Genomic DNA, 13044 nt, shown 5'->3' on the forward strand with positions numbered 1-13044 from the left:
GGGGCCCCCTTTCTGTCCAGGCATGCCTGTGTCCAGCCCCAGCTCCCTCCTTTCCCCTTCCAGTCTGAAAACAGTGACAGGCTGGGAGGTCAGACAGGTACAAGAGATGCTACATTTTGGAAGTCTTTATCTGATGCCTCATGCAACGAGAGGTCAGATTTTCACATGATCAGCCATTTTTTAAGCTGTCTGCAGCTGCGTGCATATGTTTGGTCACAACTAAACTGCTTTCTGTGGCTAGATCAGGTGAAAATTGTCACTTCTGTCCACACCCCTAGTGTTCAGGTAGTTTACTTGAACAGTAGCTGCCTTTTGGGGGTGAGGGAGTGTGAAGCAATGCGGAAAAAGGCCTGGACTAAGCACTGTAGCTTAGAGATCTACTAAGCCAAGTACAGCATGGCCACTTCCCCAAATAAAAGCAGTCCAACTAGGACAAACAGAGAAATCTGGGTTGAACTAAACATTAGAACTGTTTTGGTGAATGAGTAAGTCTTGTGCAGTACTTTAGAAAGGCGATCGATCAAAACACCTACAGCATACCAAGCATGATACCCATTTCTCTTTTATTAGCAATAGTAACACAAATCAGTTGTATTAGCACGGTGATGAGCACATAATGCTTCTAACACAATTATTGGCCATTTAAAAGGAAAAAAAAATGGAATTTGTGCAACATTTGAGAGATGAAAACTTTGAGACAAGGTAAAGGAGACTTAACATAGTACAGCACAACAGTTTGAAGAGGCATTTTTCTCCCCTTTAAATCCTGTACCTTGTATCACTTCTAGTACAGTTCCTTGGGTTAAAGAAATGAAATCTTTTCACAACAGGAAAAACTCCTGCCATTCCAGCAAGGCCAGCATATTAGAAATCGCCATTTGCCTAAGTCCAGTAGGAACACGTATAGCAGCTGCTACAATTAAAAACCTTCCTCTTCAGCTTTGAGCCAACTAAATTGCCATTCAGGAAATCAAAGACTTGGGTATTTTTTACAGTTATATTTGTTCCCCTTATTACCAAGGTTTAATTCATTTGGTCCTTCCCACAAATTAAAATGCTTTCCGCCTGATGTTGTATACAGAGATTTGGCATGGCAAAGAATTACTCCCCCACCTCCTTTATCGGTAATATGCCAAACTCATCTTTATAGTTTTGATAGTCAGGTACATTAAGCAAATTCACTCCTCAAATACATAAACAGGTTGTTTTAGTCTAATGAAATTTTCAACTTGGCCGCCTCATTGTATTGAAGTTTAATGGCCATACATTAAAGACATACATGCGTTTCTTGCCCTGGAAAAAACAGTGCTAAATGAATTTATCCAGCACTTGTGCAGATGGTAGACTAACTGGATGTTAATCCAGGTCAAAGCACATATGGCACAGGTGACAGAGGTGGCTTCTCTCCATGTTCAACTCTACTTCTGCCAGTAATCCAGGTGGCAGATACCTTCTAAAAAGAAGACGGCTGAGGAATTTAACAAACATGAAGACTATTATTGAAGTAAATTAGCCAGAAGTTCTAGTCCTAGAGATCATACAGCCCAGAATGGAGAACCAGTCAGAATACGCACTCACCTCCTGAACTGGATGACCAGCAGACACAAGGAGTCCTGTATCCCCATGCCCCTGTCATCAAGACCTACTTTGCTGTATTGCAGGGCCAGGCAATTATTTTGGGCAGAGGGCCAGTTACCAAGTTTTGCAGATTGTTGAGGGCTGCATTTCCCTCTCTGGCACAGGGAAGCAAAAATAGCCCCATGGTCCCAGGCCAGAAGCCTCTGCTAAGCAGGGGTTTCTGGTTGAGGGGCAAGGGCTGGGCAGGCCGTGCTACTGCGTCTTGCTATCAGTTTCCTCTGGGCCCTACTACCCCTGGCTCCTGTCGTCTTTGACAGACAGCTAGGAGCAAATAAATATTAATTTTCTAAATTTTTTTTAGGGGCCCTGCGGGCCGGATAGAATGGCCTGGTGGGCCAGATCTGTTCCCAGCCCCACCCCCCCAACCCTACTGTATTGGGATTCTTGACATTTACATCTCAGGGTTGAAGTCTTGAAGGTGTAAAGTGCAACTACTTCACAAACATGCCTGCATTCCCAAAGCCAAGGTAATGGATCAGCAAGTTTAAAATGTAAAGGCTAGTTCAATCTTTTCTTTGTTCTACAAATTCCAAGCTTATAAAATTTTGGCCTCCAGAACCTGCTGGTGTACATGCAATAACCCTCCAATTACCTTAATTCATAATGCGCAGGAAGAGGTACTTGCTCGCTGATTTCAAACACATCCTCTTTGCTTTTCACACTTAAGATACTCATAGGTTACATGCATCATCTTAATTAAGATGATGTGAAGGGAATTTCACAGAAGCAGCCACATTTTTCCTCCAACTTTTATTAAAGCTGCAGTCCTAACCACCTCTCAAATGTTCTGCTGAGGAACTTCCAGTCAAAGAGCCACTTGAGGCCACTCAACTCTGCTGCCTTCTCTGGTAGGACAATGAAGGGGTGACATATTTCTCCTTCATGAAAGGCAGACCATTGTACCTGTGCACAACTAAATGCATTTATGTTGCAGGAACATGATCCAGTGAAGACAGACCCTAGCATGCCTTGTCCACCTGGCATGCCCCAGAACTTTAAAAGGTCCCTGGAGAGGACACTCGAGCCCTTTGCCTCCAGCATGCTAGAGTGGCTAGTGAATACAAATCCACAGCAGCCTCACCAGCTTACTTCTTGGTTTGGCACCTGTTCTCTGGGCATGGACCATCAAGGTCTAGAACAGTGATTCTCAACCTTTCTTGTACCAGGACCCATCTGTAAACATTGATAGCCAGTCCCAGCCCAGTATGTGGGGCAGGAGGTGGGTGTGTGGGGCATGGGGCCCCCCCAAGCAGCCCCTAGTAGGCTAGAACCAACAGCATGCAAGGAAAAAGCCACAATTTCCCATGTTTTCCTCCTTTAAAGGAAAATCTATTTTTAAAGTTTGTTGATCCATTTTTTAAAGTTTTGTTTGCAACCCTTTCATATATTTCTTGCCACCCACTTTTGGGTCACAAGCTATAGGTTGAGAAGTGCTGGTCTGGAACAGCCCTTCCAAGGCAGGGTGGTGTTCAGGTGTGTATGCACACACATACACACTTTGTTGAGGTAGCTCTTTGTAATATTAGAGCCGTTTGTACCGAGGCCACTTGAAGAAAATAAGTTCTTCTCCATTTGCCCTGAACATGGAAGAGCTGCAACATGCATATTTTGGTGTAATTGAGTGGCAGAGCTCATAACATGTTCTGATGATGCCTTCCACAAAGTCAGACAGAACGGCTAAGATCCTTCTTCAGAAGGAAGCAAGACTCCAAAAAGGACAAACTGCTTATCATCAGGACTGGAGGATAATAGACTTCATATTTTAAAAAGTGCTATTTTTCCCTACTCAGGTTGCGGTGGAGGCTACAGACACAGTAACACATGGTTTAACACCACCACATCCATTGTGTTTAACAAGTAGTCCTTCCTATCTAATACTACAAACTTTTAGATGAATTTGGGATCTTGGTCTAACATCTACAGCTGTCTACAAATGGTAGCGACAAGCTGTCTATTTGTTAGTGAAATATTCATCTCAGTTAGATAAATTTCACATGTTCCTGGCCCCCACCCTGCAAAGACCCAGTCACAGGGGCAGATCCAGAAGGGGCACAATGGCACAGACATCTGCCCTTTAAAAAGGTGATGATGCCCTGGGATCAGCAAGCAGAATTCCCCCTGCTCCATGACATCCCTTCTCCTCCCCATCCCCACATCCCCTCAGCCAAGCTCAGCTGGAGACAACATCGGAAGCAGGCACGTTACTCCCTCCTGCTGTGTCCCCGCAGATGCCCTGCCCAGGAGCAGGTATGGCTAGAGGAAGGGAAGGAACCTGTATGCCACTGTTGTCCCCAGCAAATTCTTGCCCCCATACAGCATGGCTGGAGTGGGACAGGAGCTGCTTAAAAATCTCCTTTTCCTTCACCCCCAGAGACAGTGGCTGCAAAAGAGGCCAGGAGAAGGGAACACAGAGGGGGATGGAGGATTCTTAGCCAAACGGGGACATTTGTTTTTAAGAGTCCCCCACTGGTGATGGGTATATCCACCGGGGCAGGGGACAGTGGCAGGGAGTGTAGCTGCCCCTGCAGCACTAGCAGCTACTCCCACCCCCACTTTACAAAATCCTGGATCTGTCCATCCAGGCCAAGCAACATTACAGTTAATACACTGCTCACCAACCAACACTGCAACCAAGACTAAAGTGGAAAATACTGGACAAAGACACTGGATAGAGAAACTTTAAGAAGCTGGTATTACTAAAAGAGGGGAACATTCCTCTGCTGTATTTACGGTTCAAGCACCAAAGCACTGTGCTTATTGCTTGAGCATTTGGAAGGAGCTTGAATAGGGATTAGAGGCCAGCAACAGAAGCCTGAAAGCCAGCTCATTTTTCAGACAGAGACAGACAGTAAGAAGTGGATATCGGCCTACTGGAGCTGAACAATACTGAAGCATCCACAATTGCATAGGGGAAGAGATCAGTAACGCCCCCCCCTCCCAACCAGCTGCACCCCTTTAAGTTGTGCAGCAAACTGGTTTGAACCCTTATATCTAGGATTTGAATGCAACATCTGTAGAGCCACCCCCCTCTGACCAAGCCACACTGTTCCCACATTTTTGTGGTATTAATCAAACTAGCTTGATTATAGTCAAGCTTAGCTGACTGATCCTTCTGGCCAAAAGATGACAGTACAAACCAGGCAGGAATTTAACGTGACAATAAGACAGATTACAGCACCCTTTATTAGATATACAGTTTTCCCAATCAAATGGGTTAACCTGACAAACATAACCAAGACATGGAAGACAATGAAACTGCAGGTAAGAAACTCTGAAGTCCCTGCAAGATTTCAGTTCAAGGCCTCCACAAGGCTGACCTTTAGTTTTTCCTTTCCAAATCCTCAAGTGGGATGCACAAAAGCAGCAATGTGGTTATAGGAACAGTCCAGTAACTTCACAGTTACAATATTCACCTTTGAATTTTCCCTGCCTCTGTACCCTCACCCTCCCAAAGGAGGAGTAATAAGGTTGATTTAGTGCTTATTGAAGACTTTACAACAGCATTTCCCTCAGCTTCTTTTCTCCTTGTAGCCAAATTTGAATGAACTTGGAACAAGCTAGATTAAGTAGTTAGGAAAAAAAAAAAAAAGACTAATTTTTAAATGGGAAACCTCTGTCTACAGTCGATTATAAACAATGTTAGGGGTCTTACCATCATTTACTAGCAAGCTGTATAAAATGGATTCCAGAAGCAAAAAGAAATCAAATGATTCTCTCTGCAACAGCAACTTCTAGAAGGACTTCTTCCCCTCCATTTAAAATCTACTGAACCACCTTTTTAATATTATAGTGTAAACTGTCTGACAGAAGATATGAACTGCTAAATACCGACGTTCCCTCCCTGATTTAGGAATGTGATTTTTTTAGTAGAACTAAAAAGCAAACCTTGAAGTGTTTCCATACTTTAAATACATGTGCATGAGGAGTAATATTAAAAAGTTAACAGCATTAACAAAAAGTAACAGTTGCTTAACCTAGCTGTTAGACATTTAGCAACTTCCTAGCTAAGTAATTGTGTCAAGCTGAGAGGTAGCAGTGAAGCCTCACCCTGGCTTCAGCTTTACGGTGCTGTGATGTGGCCCATCTTCTTCCTCAAAAGTGTGCGTTAGTCTTAAACAAAAGAGAGAGCAGAAATGCAGTTTCTACATCTTCAACATGACTGCTAGTGCAACAAGTAGACAGGATTACACTTCTCTAGTCAAGGTAACTGAGGGGAGGAAGGAAAAAAGGCAAAGTGATTGTAGCAGTGTAGCCTCAACACTGTTCCTATCAAGGTCATTTTAACTGCCACCTCCACTTTTTTTTTTTTTTTTTTTTAAAGAAGGCTTTAGGTCATTTTCCCACCCCTCCAAATAATTTAAACATTATGAGAGAAAAGAGCGAGGCCAGTGGGGGAACAAAGCTGGCCAGTATTTTAAATATTAGGTGTTACATTACCAAAATAAGGTCCAATTGAGTCTACAGGCTTGATTAACGAATCTTACATTGACTGTTGGGCAGGCAGAAGCCAATAACCATTGGAGTTAGGACTCCCAAGTGTCAGTTCAAAGTACTGAGACATCAAGCAGATCTTACAGTTGAGAGGCTGAATGAGGGAATGGAGGGTAGAGAAGGGGGAAGGAGTGTATAACCACCATACCCGAGACTGAAACTCAAAGCCTTACCAGATATTTGGTTTATCCACTTTTTTGAAGTTGGGGAGAGTGTAGACAGTAAGTTTAACCCAAAATTTGATGAGTAACTTTTAAACCAATGCAGCTTTGGGAAAAGCCAGATTTCAAAGAGGCATTGAGATACTATTACGAAATTCATATGGGAATACTTCTACAGCAGGCAGAATCACCCCTATAATGCTACATTTACTGGTAAAAACTGTAGCCTTCAATGTTACTGGGAAGGCAAAACCATCTCAGTGTAAAGTGGGCTCAGGTTTCTGCTGACCCCTACGTGGTTCATAAGTCAAAGTTTTTGCATTTTGAAGAGGCAATATGTGAATTAAAAAAAGTTAATACAGACTTCCTTCCATGAATCCAGCCCTATATCCTTAGTGGTAAGTGTCTTATTCCATCTGTAGAACTTTACAGTTCCCAAGCATCACAGTAAGCAACATCTCTCTTTAAAGCTTTTCTTGTTCTTGCCACTTTTCTTGCCATTCTTGTCTTTGTTTTCTGACATTTTCTTCGCTCTGATTTCCCTCATCAAATCAAAGAATACCTGAAAAAGTGGAAAAATACATATGGAAGATTAGAAGTCAGTTCTGGCAGCAGCAAGCTTGATTAGGCTACTGATGTCTAAGCTAATGTACTAGGAAAAAAATGCAGGTAACAGGAAAGCACCTAACAAGAGTGGCTGAACCCAGATCCCCATGTTGTGCAACATATTAAGTGGGGCAAAACAGACTGACAATCCTACCTGGCCGTCAAATTATTCAGCAACTTGCTTTGAAAATAAAACCCTTATTTTAATGGATTTCACTGTTAGGTGGAAGTAAAGTAAGCCCTGCATGCCAATGCATAGTATAGTGCTCTAAGAGATTAATATCAATCACAGAAGTACATTGCCAATTAATACATGAAAGTGAAGCCAAGAGACAATGAAACCTTTGTCTAGCACCTTCCAAACATTAAATGAAATAAAAAAAAGAAAACTGGGAGGTTAACCTGATTTTGTGGAAGGAGAGCCAGAATAGATTTTAAGTGATTAACTATCATGTGACAAACAGAACCCAGCTCTCTGTTCCCAGACATATACGCCATCTAAACAAGTGTCTCAGCTGAAGTCAGGATACATCACAGCACTTGCTTTCTACAGTTTGGAATTGAATGCAAAAATGTATCTGGAAATTTTGATGAAAAATAAAGTTCCAGGAAAAAAAGTAATGAAGCAGCTACAACTGAAGAGCTGGTCTGATCAGAACAGGAGAAGGTCTACTGGAAAAAAAGTTAGTTTTTGATCTATTAGTTACAAAGTTCAAGTTTTTTAGTTATTTGAGAAGTAGCTCTCGTTTTCAATTAAACAGGAAAAAAAGGTAGCAGACATGTCAGGAATAGGGCCTTAGATGCCACGTCTGAAAGCCAAGGGGTATGGTAAAGGAGGGGGGAGAAAAGAAAAAAAGAGCATTCAACAGGTGAAGCTACAACCCAAACCAGTCTTGTGGGTGAAGCGGGGAACTGCAATTGGCTAGGCACTTCCCAAAGAAGGGTTTGCTGATTCTCAAGCTGCAGACAATGGAATGCCTGCCAGCTACCTTTCGCTAAGTATCCCTTAAGGGTTCCCACTACATTTGTTCAAATTCCTCCCAACACAGTCATGCTTTGTTGGCATGTCTATCGGTTAACTTTTCCGTACCCTCTTTGAAGAGAGGACTTTAATTTCCAGACATTTCAGAGTCTCCATACGTTTAAAAACCACATGAACTATACAAGAACAATCACAAACATTGTCTCCTCAAAATTAAAAAAAAAAAAAAAAAAAAGAGCAACCATCCAAGAACCCAAAAGTGAAGTCAGGCTAGAAACTACCAAACTTTAAAGACAAAAGAAGAGGGGAGGAGGCGCTGGGGGAAGAGCAAGCGCAAGTGAGCACACAGAGATAGGCATTTCTACTAAAGCTCCAAAAATCTCACAAGACCTCTCGGCAGCTGAAAGGATGGCTGATGCAAGGGTTCTAGCATGGGCAGCAATAAGTCTCCTGCATCTCAGAAATTACCATCCAAGAGGCTTGTAATTGTACAAGGACTTTTGTACACTAGAAAAAAAGAGATGAAAGGTACAAGGTGGCACATTACACAGCCAAACACCAGTGAACTGCTTCACTTGCAGGATATTCCTGACAACAAAGTTATTCAGCGGGTAGAATATTGTAAACATAGCCATGAATTGTGCCTTTGAGCCCAGGAGGCAGGCACTTAGTCACCCATGTGTCTATAGTTAGACTATAGAAAGAACAGCAACTTTTCTTACCTTATCTACATTCGCTCTAGTTTTGGCAGAAGTCTCTACATACTGCACTCCCCACTCCTCTGCTTTAGTTCTGGCCTCCTCTACAGGCACCTGTCTGCGCTCTTCCAAGTCAGATTTGTTTCCCACCACAAGCAAAGGTATTTTGTCCTCTTCAGCCTTCACACGCAGGATCTGTTCCCTAATGCATCAAGCATTAAAAATAAAATAGCCGAGTTAGCTGTATCACAGCTTCCTGTACTTGACAAAAATAAAATGTGCATCAGGAATAACTGAACAGCCTTCACAGTGCTAAAGGCTATAGGACGGTCTGATGTGTGCATTAAATTTGGCACTCATTAAAGTGGTCACATTGCAGGCTCTATACCAAGACAGCCCAATCACAGAAATAAGTTATAACTTACAGGAAAGCTATGTTTTGCTCCAATGGAGAGCCATTGCCACTTCCTCCAGCTCTGACTAAAGGAAAGCATCTACAGGCTAAGCAGTTCCCTCTGTTTAAGATACTTGTACCATAATTATTTCCTTGATGAGTGCAAGAAAGAACAGCTATAAATAGGCAACTCACCTGGTACATATCAATTTGTCTTTATCTATACTACAGATGGAAGCAGTTTGATACTATTTTTTGCTTTCAATATGAAGATCAGCAGGCTTTCCAAGAGGGGTCCTATAAAGCTTTAAGCTGCAGAGTATTACCCCACTCTACAGAAGCAGAAACTGGAGGTGGTGAATGGAGACTACATTAAGTGAACTTACACCAGGTCGTGCCACCAGAGGGGCAGAGCAAAAAACTGCTCTTTGACTTTTGACTTAACCAGGCAAATACCAACTCTTTTCCTCGTTAAAAGACATTATGAAACAGGTTTGGAAGACTGTCTTTGAAGACATCCACTGAAGTCAATTCACGGGGGAAAAAACCAACCAAACAAACAACACATGCATACAACCACCTTTGCTACCAATAAGAAAGTCTCAGCTTAATTCTCAAGGATATTGTGCAAATATCCAGGAAGTCAGTTAAAGAAAGAAAAACAAAAAACCACCACAAGTCCCTGCCAAACCAATTAAGACATATTGACAGCAGCATGCATCAGCAACAACATGCAGCCTGTTTTATGTTTCAGCAGTCTTCAAGTGTCGTTTTCCCTTTTAGCCTGCTTTCCATATTGCTTCATCACGTGGCAAGAGAGGCCTTAAGAAGCAACCACATGTTTTCCAGGCAGCCTAGTCTACCAAGATTAGGCACAGAAGCTGAAACAAGTAGCTGCTTGCACTTTTCCTTCCCTGACAGCAGATTGCATCTGCTGCCCTGTGCACTGATGGCCACCTCACCTCAAGCACACATTATGCAAGAAATAAGCCATGCTACAATCAGTTGAAGTCAAAAGACTCCAGTTTTGACATCTTAGAGTCATGTAGACAGATGCCATGAGAGAAGAAACAGTAAACAAGAGTGTAGAAGCATGTATATTTGGAAGCCCTTCAAACAGTAGGTAGGTTAGTAGTTGTCACATGTGAACCAGGTGAGAATGATCTGAAGTGTAGCAAAACCCACTTTAAACACCCCATGAAGACAAAATACCTATGCTGTGGCGCATGAAGCAGTGTGAAAGTGGGTTTTGCTATACTTCAGACTGTTCTTACCTGGTTTACCTGTAACAACTAGAACTGCAATTCTCAGCCCGGGTGCCTGGGGGAAACCCTACAGTGCTGCCAGGCCCTTTGAAGTGCCACAGGAAGCATGAGAAGACGAGCAAATAAGAGGCAGGCTCAGGCCTCCAGTGAGAAGATCAAGCAGATATGGGCAGGCTCAGGCTCTCCCCGCCTGGCTGCTCCTCTACCTCCAGGAGGTTGCAAAGCCCTGTAATAAATTCAGTTTTTTTTAATAGGGCACTGCTCAATTCCCAAGAGTAACAGAGGGGTGCCTAGTCTCCCAGTTTGCGAAGACTGAGAACCACCGAGCAGGAAGATCCCTTTTTCAAAGGATTCCAGAATGCACTCATGTCCACAGCCACAGATTAAATACACGGGGGAAGTTTGGCTTTTGAAATAAAGCTTGATACAACATCCAGCCACAGACAAGTTACTGGGATTTTGTTGCATGTGCCCGTGTTTTTCTATTTGGCTTGCAGGAACCAATTTAAAAAGGGAAGAAAGTGGTTGTTGACATGCAATTTCAACCAGGAGTGCTCAACCCCCAGAAGTCTGGAAATTGTGTGATGGGAGAGCAGTGGCAGCATTAATTGCCCTTGATAACATGGCCGTGCGCACCATATTGGACAAGTGCAAGGTCAGATCAGACTCAGACCAACCCTGCACTATTCATCCAGTCCAAAAGGGCCAGACAACTGGGCACCACCAATTTAAAAACAACATTTTATCTAATAAGGGAGTGCAGGTAATGACCCTCATTGAGAACACGGTGGGTCTTCACTAGAAACAAAGGGAAAGTTATCCAAATTCCTCATTACCAAAAATTAAATCACTCTTATTTACCAGGATCTGATAAGTTCAGAATCAAATAAGGGAGATCTACTGACTCAATGTTTTATTAAAAATCTCTTTTCAAATTCTCCTTTAAGTCCACTTCTTGGCTCCACAGCAGCCCTCTGGCTGAAAAGAAGGTACATGCACTGCCCTGTGGGAGGGTGCCTTTGATACCTCCCCTCTAAAGAGTTGAAAAATGTTTTAAAGGTCATTTTCAGTAGGTTTTTGCAAGCCAATTAAAAATTCCATATTTAAAACACCCGTTTCTCCCCTCCCTTCCCTGCCTCCTACTTCCATTCCAAAGAAAGCCTGAGGCAGAAGGAGAGGTTAAAAAGAAAAAAAAAAAAAATACAATTCTTACAAGATAAAGCTGTAAAATTATTTTACACATTGTCAGCAAGCCCCATCTTCTCACTGCTTACTGGATCCAAGCCTATTGAGCTGGTTTAGTAGTAGTTTGCATTGGAAGAAGGAGGCACAAAAATACAAATCACTAGGATGAGAAATTTCTAAAGGCTGATGCCTGCATTTTTGTTCAGAGTAGACTGTCTGCTCCCTTGAGATTTCTGAAATAGTTTTAGATTACCTGACAGTTGGAACAAATCTTAAATGTTGTATTTACTGTAGCAGTATACACGCTGAATCCCCATTTCAGATGCGGGGGGTGGGGAGGCGGAAGAAGAAAGGAAGATTTGTGGACAATGGAAGAGCCTTGGAGATGGATTGCCTTTTTCTATAGGTCATACCATTATGAACTGTAATTAAGCCATCAGATTTGCAAGATCCAAGTAAATCTAGATTCTCTCTTGTAGCCAATGACTGAAGTCCAAAGTAAGGAGGTACTATGTATGGAGCATCTCCAACCTAAGAGTGTAGCTCTAGAGAATGAACAAAGTGTCATGGAAGAGGAGCAGGAAACCAAAATATACATATGCTACCGTCAGACTTTTGAAAGTCAAATTCTGAAGCCCTTTGAGCTGTTAAGCAATTATACCTATGCTTTTTTGTGGGATGATCTGGCTAAATTTGGACAGAATAGCTTTCCAGTCTGCCCTGCTACAACTCCCGGGTCACGATCAAGCAAAATTCTTGCTTCCAGAAGAAGCATGTAAAGCTCTGTACATGGATCAGTCCTCATGCCCAGAGAGCACTCTACTGTTGGACAGAAAATGGTTTGCACAGGCATTGCTGAAGGGGCTGCCAGCACACTAATCATTTCAAGTCCCCTGGGCAAGAGGAAGGCTGTAGTCTAATTGTGTTTCAGATGTCCTTGACTTCCAGAAATCTGGAAACAGCTTAATGGCTCCTCCTTGGAGTATCAACTTTACTTTTTCCTCCAATTCCTGGGTCTTGGGGATCTAGTCTGGCATAGCTATCAAATGATCCTGATCTATGATGGGTTAAAAGCTGCAGTGGTTATGCTAAAAAAAAGTTACTGCTATCAGCACATTTGTATAACAGAAAATTGCATGTTTGTTCATACCCTTCAGTTAGCTGAGGCAGATTCAGCAAATTCCAGGATTTGGAAACCAGAGGAAGAGTACCACATGACAAAGGTACCCCTAATCAACCCAGCTATAAATGAGTACATGATTATTTGAGGTCAGAAGTAGACATGTGATGCTAGGTCACACTCATATATGGATTAAGGCAACAGGCCACTTAGGCTCAGGCACAGCTTTGACCTTCTGAGGGATCAGTTTACTTTTGCCTTACATTAGGTAGAAAGCATTCTCCAGATCCAAGCACCCCCAGGAAGCTGGTTGTCAAGAATGTTGCATAGCTGTTTAGACTCAGGGCTCAGGTGTACAGTTGCCACACAGCCTTGGGGTCTTGTGATATAAAAAACCAACTGCTGCCTGTCTCCATGGACCTGTTCAATAACTTGGGACTCCTCTTTGGCCTAACTGTTTGAGGCTCCCTTCCCTAGTGTGGAAACTGGAGTCTGGAAATCCAT

The 13044-nt window shown here is 42.7% G+C and overlaps 1 protein-coding gene across 4 annotated transcripts in view; it reads right to left on the minus strand.

Moving 5' to 3' along the window:
* Nucleotides 1–544: 544 nt before the first annotated feature.
* Nucleotides 545–13044, minus strand: part of RALB (RAS like proto-oncogene B) — a 65880-nt gene continuing 53380 nt past the window's right edge. For all 4 annotated transcript variants that reach the window (XM_090046037.1, XM_090046036.1, XM_090046038.1 and 1 more), the window contains exons 4-5: nucleotides 8601–8778; nucleotides 545–6852 (exon numbers count right to left, since the gene is read on the minus strand). In XM_090046037.1, the coding sequence (XP_089902163.1) occupies nucleotides 6733–6852; nucleotides 8601–8778 (298 nt within the window). In that variant the 3' untranslated portion in view covers nucleotides 545–6732. The remainder of the gene's footprint in view (nucleotides 6853–8600; nucleotides 8779–13044) is intronic.

The sequence above is a fragment of the Crocodylus siamensis genome, chromosome 4 (genome assembly GCF_052110815.1).
Source record: "Crocodylus siamensis isolate JL-2025a chromosome 4, ASM5211081v1, whole genome shotgun sequence".
Classification (NCBI taxonomy): domain Eukaryota; kingdom Metazoa; phylum Chordata; order Crocodylia; family Crocodylidae; genus Crocodylus; species Crocodylus siamensis.